Source organism: Leptosomus discolor, chromosome 2 (genome assembly GCF_034619465.1).
Source record: "Leptosomus discolor isolate bLepDis1 chromosome 2, bLepDis1.hap2, whole genome shotgun sequence".
NCBI lineage: Eukaryota > Metazoa > Chordata > Aves > Leptosomiformes > Leptosomidae > Leptosomus > Leptosomus discolor.
The window spans coordinates 75,189,721-75,213,324 of NC_141392.1; the positions used below are offsets into that span (position 1 = coordinate 75,189,721).

At 40.8% G+C, this 23,604-nt stretch overlaps 1 protein-coding gene across 1 annotated transcript in view; it reads left to right on the forward strand.

Annotated features, from left to right (window-relative positions):
• The window catches only part of LAMA4 (laminin subunit alpha 4), a 104,622-nt gene that overhangs the window by 67,117 nt on the left and 13,901 nt on the right, over positions 1 to 23,604 (forward strand). Inside the window, exons 18-28 of the mRNA XM_086461289.1 lie at positions 3,007 to 3,146; positions 4,378 to 4,551; positions 5,610 to 5,752; positions 6,086 to 6,248; positions 8,341 to 8,474; positions 9,629 to 9,800; positions 12,157 to 12,288; positions 13,899 to 14,041; positions 20,105 to 20,240; positions 21,382 to 21,519; positions 23,039 to 23,172. Of these exons, the coding sequence (XP_086317415.1) occupies positions 3,007 to 3,146; positions 4,378 to 4,551; positions 5,610 to 5,752; positions 6,086 to 6,248; positions 8,341 to 8,474; positions 9,629 to 9,800; positions 12,157 to 12,288; positions 13,899 to 14,041; positions 20,105 to 20,240; positions 21,382 to 21,519; positions 23,039 to 23,172 (1,609 nt within the window). The remainder of the gene's footprint in view (positions 1 to 3,006; positions 3,147 to 4,377; positions 4,552 to 5,609; positions 5,753 to 6,085; positions 6,249 to 8,340; positions 8,475 to 9,628; positions 9,801 to 12,156; positions 12,289 to 13,898; positions 14,042 to 20,104; positions 20,241 to 21,381; positions 21,520 to 23,038; positions 23,173 to 23,604) is intronic.

Here is a 23,604-nt window from a genome sequence, read left to right on the forward strand (position 1 = left end):
ATGGCTCAGCTCTCCTTGTTGGTTAGGTTCCCAAAAACACATGGTACATGCACCATGAGTTGTGAAGAACAGCTCAGTTCCTAGTAATGTGCCTGGCAAAAATGTCTTCTCTGTGACAGCAGATTTGCAGGTAAGGAGTCACCTTGAAAGTAATGTGATCATATCAGAGGGCCCAGACAGCCTGCTGACCACAAACCAACTGAGAGATGTTAATATCCAACCAAAGCAATGTTTGCCCTACTACATTTGTGGAGGCAGCTTTTCCATGGTATTTTTGGTCTGAAGGCATCTATTTTTTTGTTTTAAGGCACGATTCTTTTTTTGCCAGAAAGATCAGGTGGAAATAGGTGAGAAGACAGATCAGTGCTACAGAGGAGGCTGGCGTGGGTAGTGCCCTAGTCAGATGTGACTGTGATTCACAGCCTGGGAAGACAGATGTAGTTCTCAGATCAACTGTGCATGTTGCCAGGAGAGGCTGATCTGGCAGAAGGAATGTCCATTGACGTCCAAAAGAAAGTTATAAAAAATGTTCAGACAGGTGCCTGAAACACCAAAACACCTGATTATCATGCCAATAACACTACCATGACAGCTGAAGCTTCTAAGCTGGCATGTCTGGATTGCCTTTGAATAAAGCTTGCACTTGATTTTTGGAAGGGTGAGAGCACGTCTTGGCTGTGCAGTTTGTCTGAGAATACTCCCTGTGTCACCATTGTGCAGGGAACTGGGGGGCTTCAGCAGAGAGGATGAAGGACAATTTGGGAAGGAAAACACAAAAGGAGAAAGTCTGGAAAATTGTAGTCGAGGTATTTCCTCCTTGATAGTTTCTCTTGTATTATTTTTTGTATTTTACCACTGGGTAAGACTAGTTTTCCTTTCTCACTCTTACCTTCATCCCAAAGACTAAAATCAAAAATCAATATTCTTCTGTGTTGAAAAATGCCATTATACAGGATAAGAGGAACAGATTAATGGTGAGATTTTATAATAGTACTAGTAGTAACAGATGTTAGTTTTGTGTTTTCATGTTACAGTTGTGTTTGAAGTTTAATACCTCAAATTTCAAACAGATGAAAAGCCAGTTTTTCAAGATACCAGATCAGACACAATTCCAATTCAGTTGCCAATTATTTAAATTAAAAAAAAAAAAACCCAAAAACAAAAAAGGTGGCTGAAATTTGCTAAATCATTTTCTGAGCTTGCAATTTTTTTACTTTAAGAATAATGTGGATTTTTTCCAATGCAATAGAGCATTCATTTCAAAAGGCAGAGAAAACTTTCTGTAAGTTGATTATTATACTAATTTTTTTAAGTAGAAATTTTAATGCATTCTGGAATTAATGTGTTACACAGAATTCATTGTAGTTGTTTGAGAATTTGCTAAAATAATGGCATTTTAACGTAAACTTTATATAGAATATCTGATTACTGACCCCCAGCACATAAGGTCTTTCAGGACTTAATGGGAATAACCGGAGAGTCTAAAGCTCTATATGGCCCACTCTTACACTGGACTTGGAAAGTGAAACATAAGTGAAAAGAGTCAACCAGAGAGAGAGCGGGACTGTGGCAAATATAGCTCTTCACTCTTTCCAAAGAGAAGCACGAATTCTAGGACTCCATGGGATCTTCTCATACCCTGGGTTGCTCTGAATGAGGATGAGAGCTGCTTCAGTCTTTAGTCAAGACGGAACTGGAAGCACAGAAAAGTGACTGAAGGCTACTCTTCCTTCTTTCCTTTCTACACAGCTCAGTACATCTGAGGATTAGCTCCTCTACCTGTCTCTCTGCTATCTTCTCAGACAAGAGCAAAATTATGAGGGGAAGAACACAAGTGCGCAAGTTGACAACCCCTAAAATATAACTTCAAACACTACAAATCTGATCTTAACCTTTTACGGTGAATCCATGTCATTAAAAATTAACTACGAATACTGGATCTTTCTTATATGCATGTAGCTTGTGGCTAAAATCGCACTTCATTATACTCAGCTAGTTGTACCTACATCTAATTAAAGATGAAAAATGATGTGATGTGTAAGTACCCTTCAAAGGGCAGCATGTCATTGGAATCTGATGTGATGAAATTGGATTATAATTAGGGGTAGTTATTTTTCTTTCTTGCTAATTTTTCTGTCCGCTTATCTTTCGGAGAAAGGACTTCTCTCCCTTTGAACACAACAAAGCACCTGCTTTGATAACCGCTTTGATAACAATCCTACTCGCACATGTACCAGAACACACAGCAGTGAAAGACGGAAGGTCTAGGACTCTGATTCATGACCACTGGCAGATGTAGGCAGGAAAGCTGAAGAGGTACAACTCACAAGGGCTGGGGCAGGTAGTGAGCACAGTTTAGTTGCACGTGCATCAGCTAAGGCTTTCTACCATTGTACAGTAAAGGCCTGTTATCGCAGTCTGAATGCAGCGGTGTCTCTGTTAGCAGAGTGGGTTGTGAAACACACGCAGACACATCACCAGCATAGCCATTGCCACTATCTGGGTGACAACCTTTGGGAGAGATGCACACCTGAGCTGAGGGAAACGACCTATTCATCTCCCCTAAAATGAATTTGAAGAGCTCCTAGATGCAGTTCCCAGGTCAGTCACAGATATCCAATGAGATGGTGAACAAAGAATTCTTCTACTCTAGTTGCTGTATCTGTAAAATTTGGTTTAATATTTATTTGCCTTGAAGGAATATGGAAAGGGTAAAATGATCAACATTTGCAAAGCTCCTTGACAAAAGTATTACAGAGGTATAACACTGCAGTAGTGCCTAGGAGTCCCATAAAAAAGCAGTCTCCTTTGTGCAAATTTTTTTCCAAAAACTTTTGCAATACTACATTCTGATAAATCACTATCCTTTCTGAAATCACTGCCTCTCACACAGCACAGTTAGGTCTAGGTGAGGTAATGTATGAGAGTAAGGAAGAATTTTCCTGGTGCAAAACCAGTGTCAAGAAGAGGAAAAAACACAAGATGTCACTTCTTTTCTAACTGCAGTCAAGAAACTTACAGAAGTCTTCCCTCAACTCCTGGACAAACTGCGCAGAGTAGAACAGAAGGCACCAGCAAACAATATTTCTTCCAGCATTCAGCGGATCAGAGAGTTAATTGCTCAAACCAGGAGTGTAGCAAGCAAGGTAACTTTTGTATGGGACTTTTGATTACTAGAGGTAATAATCAAATGCATCTTACTAGGAGCTCCATTTTCTTGGGCTACGTTAGAAGCCCAAACCTTGATGTTAGCCGCTCCCAACAACTGGATAAACAAAATACCCTGGAAGTCATTAAAACCTCTAGAGTTACTATTTGCAAGCAACTAACATTACCATGGTATTCAAGGTAGACTACTGCTACTGCAGTAGCAACTTTAATCAAGTAACTGGCACCGTGTTAAGGATCATCACAATAAAAAAAAAAAATTAAAGGTAAAACTAATAGGTCATTACTCAGCTGGTAACATTAGTTAGAAGGAGCAGTAATTATGGCAATTTAATGCAAACTTCTCTGATACTACAGTATTTCTTTTTTTTTTTTCTTTTGAATTAATTTTCTGCAGGGTAAAAGAATCTTTGGCTCACATACTGAAAAGAGAAAAACACTTTTTATCATACATAAATTATGAGGGATATTTCTGTAAAAAGAACACCAATGTCAAAAATTAAACCAGTATATTTGAATTCATTCAGAGAAATCAAAAATTCAGTGCATTATTGTATGTTCACAATGCTGGAATATCCTGTCCACATATACTACTTCAAAAAAGAAAACGAAAAATCAGTTAGTATGTGTGCAGTGCTTGACTGTTCTTTAAATGTATTTCATCATTCAGGCATATTGTTCTTAAACTTGAAAACATTATTTCAGTGATGTTGAAGGCATTTTGAACTAAAATGAACATGTTTTAAAATTTTATCAGCATCCCATATATATCACTGTAACTTCAGTAAAGTAACAGGATTACTCATGAACAGAAAATTGGTCATGCTACTCCCAAAGCAAAGAAATAAATTATGGGTAGAAATTTTATAGCTATGTAAGAATTTCATTATGCGCCATACATAATGATGTAGCCCTGATTCAACTAAGCACACATCTATGTCCCACTGAAATTTAATTTACTTTATGATTATGCTTAAGCACAGTTAATTAGGAGCTTTAATTAATTTTAAAATTAATTCCCTTCATCTTCTTTACAGTACCTTCCAGAAGTGATTATTATAAACATACAATTTTGCATGGCCAATATATAAGTGCCAACTCTGCTCTTGCAGTAAGCAAGGCTGCTGGCTAAGTATTCTTGCAGATATACCTTAAGTAGTGTCCCCAGGCAGCAATAATGTATCTCACTTAGCACACTTGCAACTGCAGGTCCAAGTTTCTATGATGTTTGGAGGCCAATCAGCTGTTGAAGTCAATCCGAAGATCAACGTGGAGGAACTGAAATCTTTCACTTCCATGAGCTTGTACATAAAGCTTCAGAAAGACAACCCACAACTGGCAGCATCTCCAGACAGATTTATTTTGTACCTTGGGAACAAAAATGTAAGAGAATAACCCAGTTAATTTATATATATATAGATATATAGATATAAAATTGAAATCGGTTTGAAGTTTATTTGCCCTTGTTTTTTCCTCTCACTACTTCTCCATGTTTCAAAATAAGAGGTGTCTACTGTCATTGATTTTGTGACAAGCAAAGAGCAATTGTCCCCAAGACCCCTGTCCTTGAAACTTCTCACCCCAAACAATGAAGATTTCTCTCTAAGAAGAAAATTAAACCGCCTATGCAGCATGCTGCTGTCATTGTCACTGCTGCAAGCCACACTTGCTATCTCCACTGCCAGTACTGAGGTGCTCTGAAGTAGTTAATGTCACCTGCCTGGTTTTTGTAGGCCACATTTTAATCAGGTTTATGCTGCTGACAGGGTCAGTTCCAAATCTCTGAGGTCACAAGCCCAAATATAAGCAGGTTTCTTTGCCTGTGGCTCATGCTGCTATTGTACACTCTGCACATCACTACTTTGAAACACCTAGAAAGGGTATATATACTCTCACCACCTGTAAGTGTTGTGAAATAATTGTTCTTTAAATTGTGGTTACTAAAAGAAAAAAATCACACCCCACAAGCCAGGTGTAATCCTGGCAAGCTGTTACTTGGAAAGGGCAAAGAGGCAGACTTTTCTTTTTAAGCTTTTCTAAAAATAAAGTCTACTGAATATAAATGAAGTTAAACACTTCTTGGCAGAATATTTAATTGCAGCATAATACCTAGGCTTTAGACAAATGTTTCCTCCTATTTTCTGCATATGACACTGCACAGTAAATACTGATGAACAGCTTCCCCTTGAACATGACTGATTTACGGTCAGAAGACATTTCATGACCTTGTATTTACCTCAGTCAAATGGATATAAAGTAAAATATCAGAGACTTTGTCTGCACAGTTTTATCTGGTGAAAGAAGGCAATTAGCGAATAGAGGTTTTGTTTATTAGTTGTATTTAAAGATGTCATTTAGTCTATCAAAGCCCACCCTTTACGTTCTGTGTTAAATCTCTTTCAACACTGTAGCTCTGACATCCTTCTCCATTGGTGTTTTAGGCAAAAAATTACATTGGACTTGCAATTAAAAATGACAATCTCGTGTACATTTATAATCTGGGGGGTCAAGACGTGGAGATACCTCTGGATGCCAAGCCAGTCAGCACCTGGCCATCTTACTTCAGCATCATCAAAATTGAGAGGTAAAGTGATAATGTGCATTTCCCCAAAATCAGTTAATAGAAAAAAAAAAAAAATCAAATAGAAAAGGCTGGGTCAGAACTGCTCATCAGGTGTCTTCAGTTCCTGGTTCTACTCCTGTTGAAACAAATGGAAATTCTCTTTGCATTTAGAGAGCCAGGACCCAAGGGGCCACAGGGGGGAAGAAAAAGTGTCTGTAGTTTCTCTCCTTCTTTTCCCTCAGAGTGCCAGTCTTCTAGTGAGGAAATAAAAACCCTTCTTGGAGCTGGAGGCTTGCTTGTTCTTTTAAGTCTAGCCAACAAGAAAATCTCTTCTTTTACAATTCCCTTCTACAGGATTGGAAGACATGGCAAAATGTTTTTAACTGTGCCTGGTCTTAGCAGCACAGCTGAAGAAAAATTCATCAAAAAGGGAGAGGTTCCTGGTTCTGACTCTCTCCTGAATTTGGAACCTGAAAATGCTGTTTTCTATGTCGGCGGAGTGCCTCCAGACTTCAAGGTTGGTCAGATAAATACTCTATATTCAAAATTAAATAATGCAAACTTATCTTGCTGGGCTTCCCTTTAAACACAGAAATGGTTAATAAATAAAATGTCCTTATTTAGTCATTTATCATCATAGGACTCCATCTTCTAGCCATGGCGAAAACTACTGTTTCCTCGAGCATATCATGTCATACAGTAAGATGATCAGATTCCTGTTAACTGTCATTCAAGTTTTCTGAAATGAAATAAGAAGGAAAAAGCTTGTTAGCTGTTAAGTAGGATGCACAAATTAAGGCCTGTTACCCCAGCTTAACAAAGTTTGTAGGCTACCAGTTTTTTTCAATGCAAATGAGTTCTTAGTGCTTACAGTTTCTCCTCTACAACTGTCACAAAAATGAAAAGTAATGTGTTGTTAATATTAGGACAGTGTGGGAAACTAGAAATGTAGTGATTTTTTTGAATTTAAATTATCATTGGTTTAAATCCAGCCTTACAACAGCATGAAGACTTGCCCACGCAAAACATGTCCAAAGACCTGCATGAGACAATTGCTTCAGTCTAGTTCCTAGTAGTCAGTCATAAATTAGCACCTCACTTACCTGCTTCTGTGAACATACTAGGTCCTCTTTTCGGATTTAAAAATTGTTATGAATGACCTTGGCTATGAAAATTGCACAGCTGAATGAAAACACCCTTAGAAAGACTTAAGAGAAAGCTAAATTCTTTAAGCTAACTGTAGTAAGTGCTAAAAATATCCAACTACTGTCCCACAAGCAGCCCTCCTTACAATATAAAAACAAATACTAACACAATATATTTATGTATTCCTGAGCTTTTGCATTCCTGTGACTGCCAGATATATGCCATTGCTGGAATTTTAGATTACTGAGCCCTGGGTGCAAGTTGACTGGGAATAGGACTGAGGACTGAATAATAGTTGCACACACACCAAAAAAAAAACTTAATCCAGCAAATGAACCCTCCAGGTCTGTTCCAGAGCAGGGCAGAGGAAAGGGAAAAGAGAAAAGTGAAGGAAAATGGGAAGGGGAATGGGAAGAAAAGGATTTATGGAATTATTCGATAAGCATATAAGTCTCTTCTCCCTTAGGAATGGCACCTCACATTCTCAATTATTAACATATAGTCCTATTTGCTAAAAGCTTTTGCCTTTTCTTCCCTGTTACACACTTGGTAGATACGAAATGTATCACTTAACCATTACAATTCTCAACATAATTTCACAGAATAGTAGAAGAAACAAAGGAAACATGATCATTTACCAAATGTATCTGTGCTGCAGACAAGAATCTCATTTTTTCTTACAGCTACACATATTCTGCATTGATGTATTACCATTATTATTATATTGTAAGCCAAATGGAAATAATGAGAAGCCAAAGAAAAGTTACTGGCAGCGATCAGACTCTGAAGTACATGAGGTGTTATTAATATCACACCTGTTCCACAGGGCAGAGTATTTTAATATTAAAAAAATTATTCACTAGCTCTGTCAGCCTTATTCTTTTGTATTTTTCCCCTCACCAATGTGGCTATTCAAATGCCACTTGCAGTGACCTTTGTTAAAAGAAGGAGTTTATATATCCAGCTAACTGTTCAAAATAATACCTAGTGAGGATTAGCCACAGGCACAGACTTAGTCTCCTGGGTTTAAAGAGCTCTCTGATTTCTCTCTCTTTCATCAAAGCTATTTTTCTGGCAGTGAAGGATGTCTATACGTTAGATATGAAATATCTGCTCAGAGATTCAAATACACTGAGCAAGCTGTTTGATTAGTTAAATCTTAACCCTTTTCCCCTTTTCCACGTGTGCTCCCTTCAAAACAAAAAAAGAAGTTTTTGGTTGCAGTTGCCTTACCTAGCCTACTGTTCTCACTGTGAGACCCTTTATGTGCTCCTTTTTAACTTACAGCACAATGGCCATATCATGATAAGGACTGCAAAGACTATTCCAAGGTAGCATCAACCCATTTGTTTCAAAATACGAAAAGCACAAAGGCAAAACTCACCCCAGACACAAATGCTTTCATGATACCCAAATAACGAGTGTGACCTTTCCCCTTTTACTTCTCCTTGCCCTCTGCACAGCTGCCTTCGAGCTTAAACCTGCCTGGCTTCATCGGCTGCCTGGAACTGGCTACCCTGAACGATGATGTGATCAGCCTATACAACTTCAAGCACGTCTATAACATCGACACCACCACATCGCCACCTTGTGCCAGGTAGGGGACAGTCCCGCCGTCACTCTGCTGCTCTGGTTTGTTGTAAGTGCCGGCCCTGGTGGTTCATTCCTGGTTTAGTTAATGTTAGATCCTGTTGTCCGGAAGGAACTTGGCCACTTTTAACTCCTAGTTGTGTCAACAAGTTGAACTTGCATACATATGGGAGTTGGATCCTTATGGGTTCCTTTCCAACTCGAGATATTCTATGATTTATTGCTGCCTCCATTTACTTTCTCACAGCCTTGCTGATGCCTTCGAAAGGGAACTACTGTGTTAGCTGTGGCATAGTTCAGGCTCCCTCCTTACCCCCGCTGCTTGCCTAGGACAGGACTGCTTCTGACTCGAATCCTGTCACTGCAAGAAATATCACCACAGCCAGTTAGCTCCAGTGGGCCTGGTAAACCTGAGCGCAGTCCCACCCCCAGCTAGAAAAGCCAGTATAGAAGTTATCTTTCTGCCACGCGCTCTTAAACCCACAACAGAAATTTCCCAGATAAGCCAGTCACAAACTGGGAAATGCAGCCCCTAAAGTAGAAGTGAACATCAACAGCAGCGTTCATTTAGCACAAACATTAGTAGGCATTTTGTTCATACAACAGGCAGCAACAGTAGAATCCATGCAAAGAACAAGAGAGAAACTTGCAGCTCTCACTGGGAATAAATGCAGGAGGGGTTGAGACAGAGCAAATTATTGCTTCCTATGCCATTCCCATAGGGAGTGCAAGCTGCTGCTCTCCCGGACAGTGCATATGGCCTGCTCCCGGGCTCCCCAGCACAGCCCACGCCTGACTAAAGGCCTCAGAGAATTCAAATGGGTTTCTGCACAAACCGGGCAAGCTCTAATAGAAATATATGTGTATCCTTATAATGCGGAGGTGTTGTGAGCAAAGAATTTTCCTGCCCTCTACATACAACACAGGATAAAAGCACGAAGTAATGATGAGTTAGACACACCTTCAACACTACACATTATTTTTCAGAAAAAATTCCCAAAAAGAATCTAAAAGAAAGTCATCAATCTCACTGCTGCCAGGAAGAAGCAGCAGTTCAGAATAATTATTTCAAGAAAGTATTTTAATTGCAAAGGCCTTTAAATTTCCCCAAATTAAAACAGGGATATGCCAAATATTACTTCCCTGCTTGTTTTTTCATAGAAATAAGTTGGCTTTCACTCAGAGCCGGGCTGTGAGCTATTTCTTTGATGGCTCTGGCTATGCCTTGGCAAGAAACATTGAGAGAAGGGGAAGATTCAGCCAGGTGACTCGGTTTGACATAGAAGTTCGAACGCCTACAGACAACGGATTGATCCTGCTGATGATTAATGGGGTGAGTACCAAATCCTGCTGGTACCCTTTATCCATAAGCACCGCAAGTTCCCCAGTACTTAGAATATTATGGAAAATCAAAAATGCTTATGTGCTTACATTTAACTTCTGGAAAGAGGAAATAGTTTGTGTTTGTCTGGTGCATGTATACATTAGGAGGGAACTAGAACTTGCTCTGCAAAGGCCCCAGAAAGCAGAGGTCCTGAGCTAGACTCCGATCTCATCCAGAGACAGACAGGACTTCAGACTTGTGATGACACTTTGAGAGAGACTCCAGTTAAGCGCAATAGTTGCATCTTTATTTAAATGTGAATGTACAATCAAAGTGACAGGAAATTTCCGTGAAGTAACTCCCATAAAGTAGCCACTTTGTGGTACCTGCCACTTTATAACTGTGTCTCAGAGTGTACTAGAGTTAACTATTTAAGTTGCTGAAAATAGAAAGCAGTCCAAATATAAAGGCTTGATACAAATATCATCAGCTTTTCAGAAGTTTGAGGGTGATGCAAACCCTGTAAGGGTTTGATGAAAGTAGACTCCACACGCAAATATCCTCTGAAGACAAACTCAGATTTTTTTGTCATTGAGCATCTCCACATCAAGGTCCCAAGTTCTGTGTGGATTACAACTTGGTAAAGCCACAGAACACATTTTACTATGTAGATGCATTCCACAGACATACAGTTGTCTAGACACCTACATGTACCACCACATTAAGTATTTAGAAGAGAATCAGAAGAACTACTCTCTAGCGTTTGCCTTTAGGGTAACTTCCAGAGCAGGGCTGTGGTGAGCAATTTGCTCTGCACCATAGCATGCTACCACTAACCTTTGCTCTTAGGAGGTTTTGGACTAAGCAACTGCAGTTAAAAGTTTAACAGCCTCTATTGCAGATCAGTCATTCTTCTTCCAAGCAAAAGTGCCCAGAGATTTGTCAGAGATGTATGCACTTTGTGTGTTACAGTGCAAACGGCAATCAAGTTGGATGTTAGCTTTGGAAGACCATGCCAACTCACAGGCACTTTTAGAAACAGTGTGTAAGCCGGTCCACTATTCAGTTCTGCAAAGACAGCTCATAAATATTCTGAAAGTAATCCCTGTTTCATTTTCAAGTTTAAGGTGTTCAAAACAAACCCAGTTTCATTTAAATGAAAACTTAACTTTTACTTCTTTAAGTAATTACTTCTGAATGTGGACTCATTTGTGTCAGAGACAGCAGTTCTCAGCCTGCAGTAGTTTTTTGAAAATTATTGTTCCCATGTTTCCATTAGGCATGGGAACAACAGCATGAATACCAGGAGAAGATAAACATTAGCATTAAAAGCATTGACCCAGATGCAGAGTTGCTGTAAACTGCCCTTTCTACTTCTTTATGTTCAGTTTTGGAACAAGACTAATTCTATGGCGCAGATCTTCATTTCAAGCACTCCCTAAAGATTTTCTAAACTAGAGCTCTGTTTATAAAGCTTAGGTCACCCAGCCATAGAACAGAAGCCAAACCATGAAGCATAAATAGTCAGAAAGGGACTTTGGGGAGGGACTTTTTACAAGGGCCTGCAGTGATAGCACAAGGGGTAATGGTTGGAAGCTGGGAGAGGGCAGGTTTAGACTAGGTACAAGGAAGATGTTCTTCACCCTGAGGGACACTGGAACAGGTTGCCTAAGGAAGTAATAGATGCTCCATCCCTGGAAGTGGTCAAGACCAGGCTGGATGGAGCCTTGAGCAACCTGATCTAGTGGGAGGTGTCCCTGCCAGGGCAGTGGGGTTGGAACTAAATGATATTTGAGGTCCCTTCCAACCCAAATCATTCTATGATAAGAAATCCAGAAACCAAATACACAGTAAATGCACTCTAGCTATTGCTCAGCCTTCAGTAAATACATCAGTGCTGATCAGAGCTGTCAAAAGATACAATCCTGAACTATTACAGGCATCATCACAGAAGCTGCTAATGCAGATACAGCCGTTCTAACACAACATTGCTTTTACCAGTAAAACTTCTTTCATTTGGGGCATGTAGTATTACTTTGACAGTAAACAGATGCGTTTGCACTGGGAATACTTTGCTGGTAAAGAATATTGACATTACTGTTCTACCAAATACTATTCCTACAGGGAAACAGTTCACCAAGTCTTCAAATAAGTGCTGTTTAGCAAACAATCATGTGTGCATGTGTATATCTTCACGTTTATATATATAAAAAATAATCCAGAAACTGTTATAATTTTGCAAATGAAAAGACCTTTTCCCAGCATGCTTTTCAAAATGTCAGACACTCTCATAACACTGCTGACGAATTTTTTTAAATTGCTGCCACAATCATAGTGCTTTTCTGACTGCTGTTTTGTTTTATAGAGTATGTTCTTCAGTCTAGAGATGCACAATGGTTTCTTGTACCTCCGCTATGACTTCGGCTTCAGCACTGGCCCTGTGCTGCTAGAGGACTCCATGAAGAAGGCTCAGATTAACGACGCTAAATTTCATGAGGTAGAGATGTGGTTACAATTACAGCCATTAGACCAACCATCCCAGCAGTTCCAAAGCAGCAATAATTTGCTCCAACACCAGCGAAAGGAGAAAAAGGATGAGGGGCCAGGTGGTGATGCAGTAGAGCAGGCAGAAGAGTAGAGCACATGTCTGCCTTGCATGTGAAAGAGCACATGTAACTCCCACCACTACTGAGTGGAGGAAAGGGAAGACTCTCTCTGCCTCCTGGTAAATCAGGGCTTGTGGACAGATTCTGCGTATTACTAGCCAAAGACAGGACAGTTCACATGGGAGAAAAAGTATTATTAATTCAAAATTAAATTATATCCAGGACAACAATATCCTTCAAACATACAACTCTCCTCAACTAAAAACATGTCATTATGTTAACTTGACCACCTTAGATGTTATGCTTTGTATTAGAAAAAACATTGCATTTTGCATTTCCCATTTCATTTGAAGAGAGAATCAATTTGGTAGCAGTATTTTATGTATGCATAGTATTTTAGGGACTTTGGCAGATCTAAAATATCTACTTGTATTTGGTTTAAGAGAATTTGCTTAAAGTCAGTGTAACTGTGACAGTGACAGTAGCAAATCCCCATTACTGGCTTGCTTCTCCTGCCATTTACTTGATGTAAATTCAAAGTCTGGTTCCTGATCCACAACTACAGCTACAGTTCTGTTCAACATGTTTAAGCAGAGCCCAATTAAGCCTTTATGCTTTGACAATGAAATAAGTTTTTTAAGAAGTATGCCCTAACTTCTTTAATAGTATGTCCAGTTCTGGGCCCCTCACTTCAAGAAGGACAGGGAACTGCTTGAAAGAGTCCAGCGCAGAGCCACAAAGACGATTAAGGGGGTGCAACATCTCCCTTATGATGAAAGGCTGAGGGAGCTGGGTCTCTTTAGCTTGGAGGAGAGGAGACTGAGGGGTGACCTCATCAATGTTTATAAACACGTAAAGGGCGAGTGTCAGGAGGATGGAGCCGGGCTCTTCTCGGTGATGTCCAATGACAGCACAAGGGGCAACGGATGCAAGCTGGAGCATAGGAGGTTCCATATTAACATAAGGAAAAACTTTTTCACTGTGAGGGTAACAGAGCACCAGAACAGGCTGCCCAGAGACATTGTGGAGTCTCCTTCTCTGGAGACATTCAAAACCCGCCTGGACTTGTTCCTGTGTGATCTACTCTAGGTGGTCCTGCTCTGGCAGGGGGGTTGGACTAGATGATCTTTTGAGGTCCCTTCCAAACCCCTAACATTCTGTGATTCTGTGATTCTGTGAATAAATAAAGAAAGCAGTCTGAAATTAATGGAGGTTATCTGTTTGCCGCAGTGTAGAATCTGACATGGGGTACTGTCATGTGGATTTATTCATAAGTGAAATATCTTGGGTTTTCAGTCATCAGGGAAATTGTGACATCAAAATAAGCTCACTACTAGTAATTGTTGTCAGCCCTTCCCAATTTACAAACAACTTTTTTGATAAATGGGAGGAACTTTTCAAACAAAAAGATGTAAAGATGCAATCAATTTTGCAAAATCATCATGACAACTGACAAAAGATGACATTCCAGATACTTTTAAGCACATGTTTTTCTTTTCAGATTTCTATTATATATCACAATTCTAAGAAGATGATCTTGGTAGTAGACAGGCGACATATAAAAAGTGTGGACAATGAACGAACAGCAATGCCGTTCACAGACATCTACATTGGAGGAGCGCCTACTGAGATTTTGCACTCCAGGTTGGTTTACAAGTGCGATTCAATCATTATCTTCAAGTAATCACCATATTTAAGTTATGTTGTTTGACCTGTGCTGAGGGGGCTTACATGAAACATTTTTCCCAGCCTCAACACCTTATGTAAAACAACCCCTCAGACACCTTTCTAAGTGTCTCTCAAAGCTCTGAAGAACCAAGGATTAGACTTGATCCGGCACAGGTAAATTCTGCTGAAACTGGTCTAGTTTTAGTATGGGTAATAGAAACTGTTGTCTTCTTAAAACAAAAAGGCACTTTCAAAGAGCACATGAATATACAGAACTAGTATTCCTCCTTGCTCTGCAAAAGGTGATCTTTGTGAAAGAGCAATGCTCTGCTGAAGGATCAAAACCCTCTACCAACTGCATTTTCACATCTAAAGATATTTTTCCTACTCTGCACTTCAGTTCTGATCTGTCTCAGGTTCTGTCTAGACCCAAGTCAGTTGGCTCTGCGTAGCCGTGGGAAGAAAATAAAAAGTCTCATTTTCCCATCATACCATTTGACAGAAGCCAAGTTTAATCTCAGTAGACTGTATAACTCCCATTTCCTGCAGTGGGAATCTGCCGGACCAGGGTCACGCTCTGCGAGAGCAGACTGGCTGCTTGAAGGAGGCTATGCTCTTCTGACAGGCAATATTCATTCCCAGGGTCAGACAGCAAGGCCAGCATTTTCAGAAGGGCTCCAGCTGCTCTTTAAGTGTCACAAATGCTAACAGAAATACCATGTCTCTTTAAAATACCCTCTGTGTAAAAAAAAAAAAAAAAAAAAAAAAAAAAAAAAGGAAGACAGCAAATGTTGCACAATAGTTTCTAGGAATTAGTGGTAGATGATCTCCTGAAACCTTATTTTGTTGTCAGGAGAGCCTGTTGAATCAATAAACCATGTCTAAGATATAAAATACTTACAGATTAAGCTTTTAAGATAGGGACAATCTTCATGTAAAGGAAAATGATGCCTTTCAATCCCATGTAATTATTTGAACACGCAAACAAAACGGTGGGCAAGGAAGAAAACAGAGTATGTAATTTATCTGGCCTTTGAAATAGTTCTTTACAAAGGTCTGTCATAAGAGGCTATTAAGAAAACTAGTGGGGTGGAGAGGGGAAAGGCTGCAGCGGATTAGAAAGCAGCTGGGAAAGAGAAAATAGGACGTAGTAGTAACTCTTCAATTTTCACAGTATAAAAACTCTGCAGCACATGCCCAAAGGATCTCTCTTAGGGCTGGTATTAAATACATTAATGATCTAGAAACAAAGGACAAAAGGATGGTGAAAATTACTTCAGTTAATCAAGCCTAGAGAACACTAAAAAAGCCCAGAAGGACCTAGAAATCTAGGCAATTGAGCAGCTCAATGGCAGATGAGACTGGTTCACAAATGTAGGATACAACATGAATCACATGAATTATGCCTGTAGTTTTCTGAGTGAATTGTGATTATTCTGCAAAACACTTGGAAGGTACTGTCAAAGCAGGAAAAATAACATCTCAATAAACAAGTTGTATCAGAAAAAATCCTAGGCATTGTAAAAATATGATCAATTATAATATTGAAAAATATATATAGAAATTATTTAAGTGGAGCTATGCCTTTGCCTTTGATGTCGTACTCAGCTTTGGTTCTCCTGACAAGGGTAGATAGCAAAAAGTATGATCCAAATGTGGTGACATCACTCCATTTTCATCAGGAGCACAAGTCAGTATTAGAATTAACACCTACTGATGACCTACTACTATCTCTCTACTATTACAACTACCTGCTACTGATATTTATCTTTCCTTTTTCTAGACAGACTTACATTTAACTGACATTGGGGGACAGCAGCAGGGGGGGAAACTAGCTCTAGTCTTAGAGGAGGAGTTTAATATTCTTTCAGAGCAGTGTATTTTCATTCACTTCAACAGCACCTTCCTCTGTCAATTGCCTTTTTTCCCAAATAAATTAATCTGGAAGTACACTACATGTTATTTTTCTCCCACCTCAGTCACAGGATAAAGCAGAAAGCTAAGGGGAGGTAAGAGCACTGGATGCTGGGAATTGTTACAAAACAAACTCAGAAGCCTTTCTTTAGGTTAAAACCTATCTTCTATAGTTCTTGTTGCTCCTAGAAAAATGTTAAGTGAATGGCATCTAACAGAAAAACATTTGTGGCATCCAGACAGTCACATGGTCAATCAGAGTAGAGATTAAACTGGTTGACTGATATGACACACTTTGACTGAAACCCCAGTGAAGATGGCAGGAGCCTTCCTGTTGATTTTGCTTTCCAGCTGATTTCACTGAGGAGCAGATTAAGCCCCCAGTGCTCTTCCCCTCACCTTCCTTCAGACATGTACATCTACATCTGCACTACTTCACATGACAGTCCATTTTTGCCAATGTAGAAAAATAAGCATTTCCAAAGCCTGATTCTTCCGTTGTGTTTCCAATGCCTGCCTTACAATAACTCATAGACAACTAGGGCAGAAGCAGGTGCCAACACTGTCAGTATTATCTTATGTGAGGTGAAAAGTATGGAGCGCATGGAGCAGTGCCTGGGGATGGATGAGGAGCCAACCAAGAGTTTATGGGTCAGGATTAAAGGGAGGGCAGGGACAGGAGACATTATAGTGGGGGTCGGCACAGGCCGCCCAACAAAGAAGAGTGAGAGGATGAGGCCCTCTATAGACAGATAGGAGCAGCCTCGCATTCACAAGCCCTGGTCCTCATGGGGGACTTCAACCACTCTGATACCTCTTGGAGGGACAATACAGCAGGGCATAAGCAGTCCAGGAATGCATTGATTATAACTTTCTTCTCCAAGTGATAGAGGAGCCAACGAGGAAAGGTGCTATGCTGGACCTCATCCTCACCAACAAGGAGGGGTTGGTGGGGAATGTGAAGCTCAAGGGCAGCCTTGGCTGCAGTGATCATGAAATGGTGGAGCTCAATGTCCTTAGGGCAGTGAGGAGAGTGCACAGCAAGCTCGATATCCTGGTCTTCAGGAGAGCAGACTTTGGCCTATTCAGGGACCTGCTTGGTAGAGTACCATGGGATACAGCCCTGGAGGGAAGAGGGGCCCAAGAAAGCTGGTTAATATTCAAGGATCACCTCCTCCAAGCTCAGGAGTGATGCATCCCAATGAAAAGGAAGTCAGGCAAAAAAGCCAGGAGGCCTGTGTGGATGAACAAGGAGCTCCTGGACAAACTCAAACACAAAAAGGAAGCCTACAGAGAGTGAAAGCAAGGACAGGTCACCTGGGAGGAACACAGAGAAACCGTCTGAGCAGCCAGGGATGACATTAGAAAAGCCAAAGCCCTGATAGAATTAAATCTGGCCATGGACGTCAAGGGCAACAAGAAAAACTTCTATAGGTTAAGATTGGTGATAAAAGGAAGACTAGGGATAATGTGGGCCCTCTCCTGAAGGAAACAGGAGACCTAGTTACCTGGGATATGGAGAAGGCTGAGGTACTCAGTGACTTTTTTGCCTCAGTCTTCACTGTGCTCCAGCCAGTGCTCCAGCCACACTGACCAAGTCACAGAAGGCAAAGGCAGGGACTGGCAGATTGAAGAGCCACCCACTGTAGGAGAAGATCAGGTTCAAGACTATCTAAGGAACATGAAGGTGCACAAGTCCATGGGACCTGATGAGATGCATCTGTGGGTCCTAAGGGAATTGGCAGATGAAGTGGCTAAGCCGATATCCATCATATTTGAGAAGTCGTGGCAGTCCAGTGAAGTTCCCGCTGACTGGATAAGGGGGAACGTAACACCCATTTTTAAAAAGGGAAAAAAGGAAGATCTGAGGAACTACAAGCCAGTCAGTGTCACCTCTCTGCCTGGCAAGATGATGGAGGAGATTCTCCTGGAAACTGTGCTAGGACACACAGAAAATAAGGAGGTGACTGACGACAGCCAACATGGCTTCACTAAGGCCAAATTGAGCCTGACAAATTTGGTGGCTTTCTATGATGGTGTTACAGCGTTGGTAGATAAGGGAAGAGCAACTGACATCATCTACATGGACTTGTGCAAAGCATTTGACACTGTCCTGCACAACATCCTTGTCTCTAGATTGGACAGACATGGATTTGACAGATGGACCACTCAGTGGATAAGGAATTGGCTGGATGGTTGCACTCAAAGTCACAGTCAACAGCTTGATGTCTGAGTGGAGACCAGCAATAAGTGGCATTCCTCACGGCTCGGTACTGGGACTGCTGCTGTTTAACATCTTTTTCGGTGACATGGACAGTGGCATCGAGTGCAGCCTCAGCAAGTTTGCTGATGACACCAAGCTGTGTGGTGCAGTCAACAAGCTGCAGGGAAGGGACGTCATCCAGAGGGACCCTCACAGGCTGGAGAGGTGGGCCTGTGCAAACCTAGTGGAGTTCAACAAGGCCAAGTACAAGGTCCTGCACATAGGTCGGGGCAATCCCAAGAACAGATACAGGCTGGGCGATGAGTGGATTCAGAGCAGCCCTGGGGAGGACTTCGGGGTGCTGGTGGATGAAAAATGGAATATGAGCCAGCAGTGTGTGCTCGCAGCCCAGAAAGCCAATCCCATCCTGGGCTGCATCAAAAGGAGTGTGACCAGCAGATCAAGGGAGGTGATTCTCCCCCTCAACTCTGAGATCACACCTGGAGTGCTGCATCCAGCTCTGGGGACCCCAGCACAAGACAGACGTGGACCTGCTCGAGCGGGTCCAGAGGAGGGCCACAAAGATGATCAGGGGCTGGAGCACCTCCCCTATGAAGACAGGCTGAGAGAGTTGGGGTTGTTCAGCCTGGAGAAGAGAAGGCTCCAGGGAGACCTTATAGCAGCCTTCCAGTGCTTAAAGGGGGCCTACAGGAAAGACAGGGGTGACTCTTTATCAGTGAGTGTGGTGATAGGACGAGGGTTAATGGCTCTAAACTGAAAGAGGGGAGATTTAGATTAGGTATTAGGAAGAAATTCTTTACTGTGAGGGTGGTGAGACACTGGCACAAGTTGCCCAGAGAAGCTGTGGCTGCCCCCTCCCTGGCAGTGTTCAAGGCCAGGTTGGATGGGGCTTGGAGCAACCTGGTCTGGTGGAAGGTGACCCTGCGCATGGCAGCAGATTTGGACTAGATGATCTTCAAAGTCCCTTCCAACCCAAACTGTTCTGTGAGTCTATGAATCCCACTGCTAAGGTACATTCTGTCGAAAGAACAAAGACTGTTTACAGATAGCCAGGTCAAAACTCTTGATTTTACATTCACTCCTTCAGTGTATTTGTTCCCTAGTTATCTCCTGGACTGGTACCCAGTAGATCCCATGTCACTTCCTTGCCCTGTCAGAGACTCACTGTGATTTTAGGCAAATTACTTCTTCAGACACCTTGAGTATTGTGAGGATAAATTCTATATTTGTCCTGTGCCATAACGCTGTGGTATCTTGGTGAAGGTTGGAGTTGAAAAACTTGGAGCAGTGAGTAGGAGCACTTGGGATACACTGCTGTGCTATCTACCTCAAATCTGACATAAAACGGATCCTGGAAGCTCACCTAGTGGTCTCATTTACAATTATGTAAATCTACTCATCAGCAAGCAGAATTTACTCTTACTTCCCTGACCTCTGTTACCATTATTTGTTAAGAAAGAGAGATCCATTTGTTTCCAAAGGAAAGACTGCAACCTGCTAGTAAAAGCAAGACAGGAAAAACTAAACCAGGAATTTTCTAAAATGATAAAAAATTGAGATAGATACCAATTGATTTTCACTGCAAGTGGGTAGAAATACATTTTAAAATAAGACTTTTCATTTTAGCAGCTATTTTTATCTTTTTAAAGTCACTCGATATTGGTTTTCTCTCTGAGATCTCATATATTTCTCCTCATAACATTTATTACAACTGGTGCATCCTGACTTTTCAAAATACATAATGTGGTTAATTAGTTGTTTCACATTAAGATGCAGGAATTGGGCATTAGTGAGGCAAATGAGGCTCTTCCAAGATTTTTTAGAACACCTTGGTGACAAAAGTGTCTTCAGAAAGGCAAGGGCTATCTAACTGCAGCTTGTTTGGCATTGTTTTCCAACAGCATTAGCTCACATCTGGCAGGAAGTATCGGCTTTAAAGGCTGCATGAAGGGTTTCCAGTTCCAAAAGAAGGATTTCAACTTGTTAGAAGAGCCAGGAACCCTGGGAATCAGTTATGGGTGCCCAGAGGATTCACTGGTAAGCATAACATCATCAGTGAGATAACAACAAAATTTTGGCAATGGATATAGCCAGGAGCTTGAGTGTTACTCCAAACGATGGAAAGAAAGTCTTCAACCAAGGAAATGACAATGCATTCATTGACTGGCAGGAGTGATGTGTATGTGTGTGTCATGGCTGCTGACATATCACCCAGTTTTCACCCTGAATTACAGCACAAGGTGTTTCACTTCCTATTCTTATATGTGAAACTGCAATATGAAAGCTGGTTCTGAAATAAACTGTGTGCTGTATTCTGAAAGGAAATATTCCAACATAATATGTTCTTTCTTAAAGAAACAAGGAGAATTGTCCTCACACACATCCTAATACAGATGTATGAAATAAAAAAGACAGCAAGATATTCACCCTTCAAATGAGTTCTCCCCTTAAGACAGGCCAGCTCTTCCTGTGTGATCCACAAACCAACTGCACCAGCATTAACACTGAGAAAATTGCCATTTCATTTCTGATCCTTTCCACCATTCACCATTTGTCCATTACAATGCAAGGCTGGTAAATCCAAACAGAGTTTGTGGTCTTTATCCTACAGCCATGTTCATCCAAAGCCATGCTGCGTAACTGTGAAGATGAAGAAGCCCACCACTTGTAGAACTCATCACATAATCTCACCCTCTGTCAACAAGGAAACTAGTTGTAATTCATCCTCAGACCCAGTTTTACTCCTGAGATTCAGAGGGTTATAGACCATCATGTCCAACACCCCCCTGCCCCGCCACAGCACTTAGTGCAGCATGCAAACTAGTATGTCACATGTTGGGATGGTGACTCAATGCCACACAGTTTAGACCCGGGCTTGAGCCCCCTCTGCTTCTAGTCTTCATGATCACTAACTTCAGCAGACTGAGAACGAGGCCAAGATCCCAGGAAACTGAGAACAATTTGGCTTACACTGTCTAAAATGGCTACATTTTCTTAAGATTTTCACGGCATGTGAGGGAAAGCCTATCTAAATTAGGTTAAGATGCATAGGAAAAATTGAAGGTTTTATAAAACTGAACTGGCTGCATCTTCAAAAAAGAAAGAAATAGGCTTGTTCTTTTTATGACTTGGATGTTTTCTGAGGTTTACTTGTAATTTTGTATTATTTAATACACAGATGTCCCGCAAAGCGTATTTCAACGGAGAAAGCTTCATTGCATCAAGCCCAAAAATGTCCCTCCTTGGTGACTTTGAAGGAGGCTTTAATTTCCGGACACTGCAGCCCAACGGGCTGCTGTTTTACTATTCTGAAGGAGTGAGTATATATTTCTTTAGAGTTTGTTTTATTTTATCCTCACATTGTTTCCCAGAAGAATACCAGGGGAACAATACAATTTCTCACTTCATGGTGTCATAATAGAGAAAGCAGTCTGCAGTATAGAAGCATTCATTGATGACCTCATTTTCGCAGTTTGCATTTGATCTACAGATGAAAACCAGCAATGCTTAGATATTATTTTAATGTTGAAAAGAGGATTTGGTCATACGCCTAGAATTAGCATGCATCCATTTGTGCTCAATAAAGTCCTTGGGGCAGAAATGCACAGTGGATGTTGCTGCGCTCAGCAGCACTGCAATCCCTATTTGGACCTGTAGGTGCTACCAAAGCACAAATAATATTAAGGGCTTGACATTTTCCATCCAGCGACAATCTCCTAGAAGCAAAGACAAAATTAGTGGAATGGTATTTTGAGCATTGCTGAGTTGACAGAAACCAGTCAGAAAGCTGTCTGTATTCCTAGACAGTATTTAGACCTCCATGTGTGACTGGGAAAAGCTGCACTTGAGAATGGCTACTTGCAGCTATGGGAAGCCAGGCTGCTCTAAATGCCCCCTCAGAGGTGTGATGTGGGCAGAAATATGGACTTGCACTCCCAAAACGTTGTGGGAGCCAGAGTGATTCCAAGATCCTGCAGGCACAGACTGACATCTGCAGCAAGCATGAGCTTAGATGACAGAACATTTGCAACCACCCCCAAATGTCTGTTCTGCCATACTTGCAGAAGATCACCCACAGTGCAGCAGGGAAGGCTGTATGACGCTAATAACCACTACTGAACTTTTACATTTTACAGCCTGGACTATTACCTTAAATTGAAATCAGTAACCATGTCAGTTATCCACATCATTTGCATAAATGAGGCCTTACACACACCACTTTGGTTTTAACTTAAACACTTTAATCCTATGAGGTGCCAAGTGCCCTACTTAACAAATGGAGGTTCAGCTATTTCACACTTGACAGAATACGACAGGATGATTCCTACAAGCGCACAGTGGCAGTGCTTGCTCTAACAGAACAGACACTATTCCTTCTATGTGACATGGTGATCCCGTATGCCTGACCCAGATAGCAGATCTTATCTCTGAGATAATTTTGAATGATTGAACAGGTCTGATCAGAGGGAATTAGGAAAAGAAAAAAATGTATTGGTCTTATGACAGCAGGAATCTTGCAGTTACAGCTGCTGTGTACAGTACCAGGCCAGAAACACAAATGAAATGTAAACATCATACATCCATGCTAGACGGAAGGAGATCATGTGGCATACACATGAGACATAATCAGTAGCAGAATTTCCAGAATTCCGGCTTAAAAAACAGCAAAAATATCGATTCTAATGAGATCATCTCCTGGTTTGCTACTTAGTATACCTTTCTGCAAATAAAGCACAAATAGCAGGAAGAAAAATAAATACAACAGGAAAACACATAGAACTGTTAATTTTTCTATGTTACATTTGCTTATGAAGATGGTTTTGTCCGTATTTCAGTCAGATGTATTATCCGTCTCTATGGACAGAGGTGCTGTGGTTTTAAACGCAAGTGGAACCAAAATTCAATCACCAGACCGAAATTACAACGATGGAAAAACCCACTTCGTTGTTACTTCCATCACCCCAGAAAGGTAAAGCTGTCCAGCATCTTTTATTCCCTGCCTTTAGAATACAAATATTTCTTGTAAAGCACCTTATCATTTCATACTCACTTTCAAAGTGATGTTTAAGTGGGGTTTTTTAAGTGATAATTTTAACTGATCGATTCAGTTAAAAAAATACAAAGCCAAAAATCTATGTGATTGAAAACTGGCCAGCTTGGCCTTAGCACAAGATGTCGGGAATTTTTAGTAAAACTAAAATAACAGTTTTTCTAAAAATTTAGTCATGTTTTGTCCTCAGGGATGAAAGCAGTTTAATATTATGTAAAACTAGCCTAAGATTAATTTTTCAGCAGGATTGATTGTTCTGATTTGTTAAAACAATCCCAAATTGACCCTAAAGTAATTGACCATCTTCACAAAAAGCACTCATTTGGAATATATACAGTGGAACATGTTCAA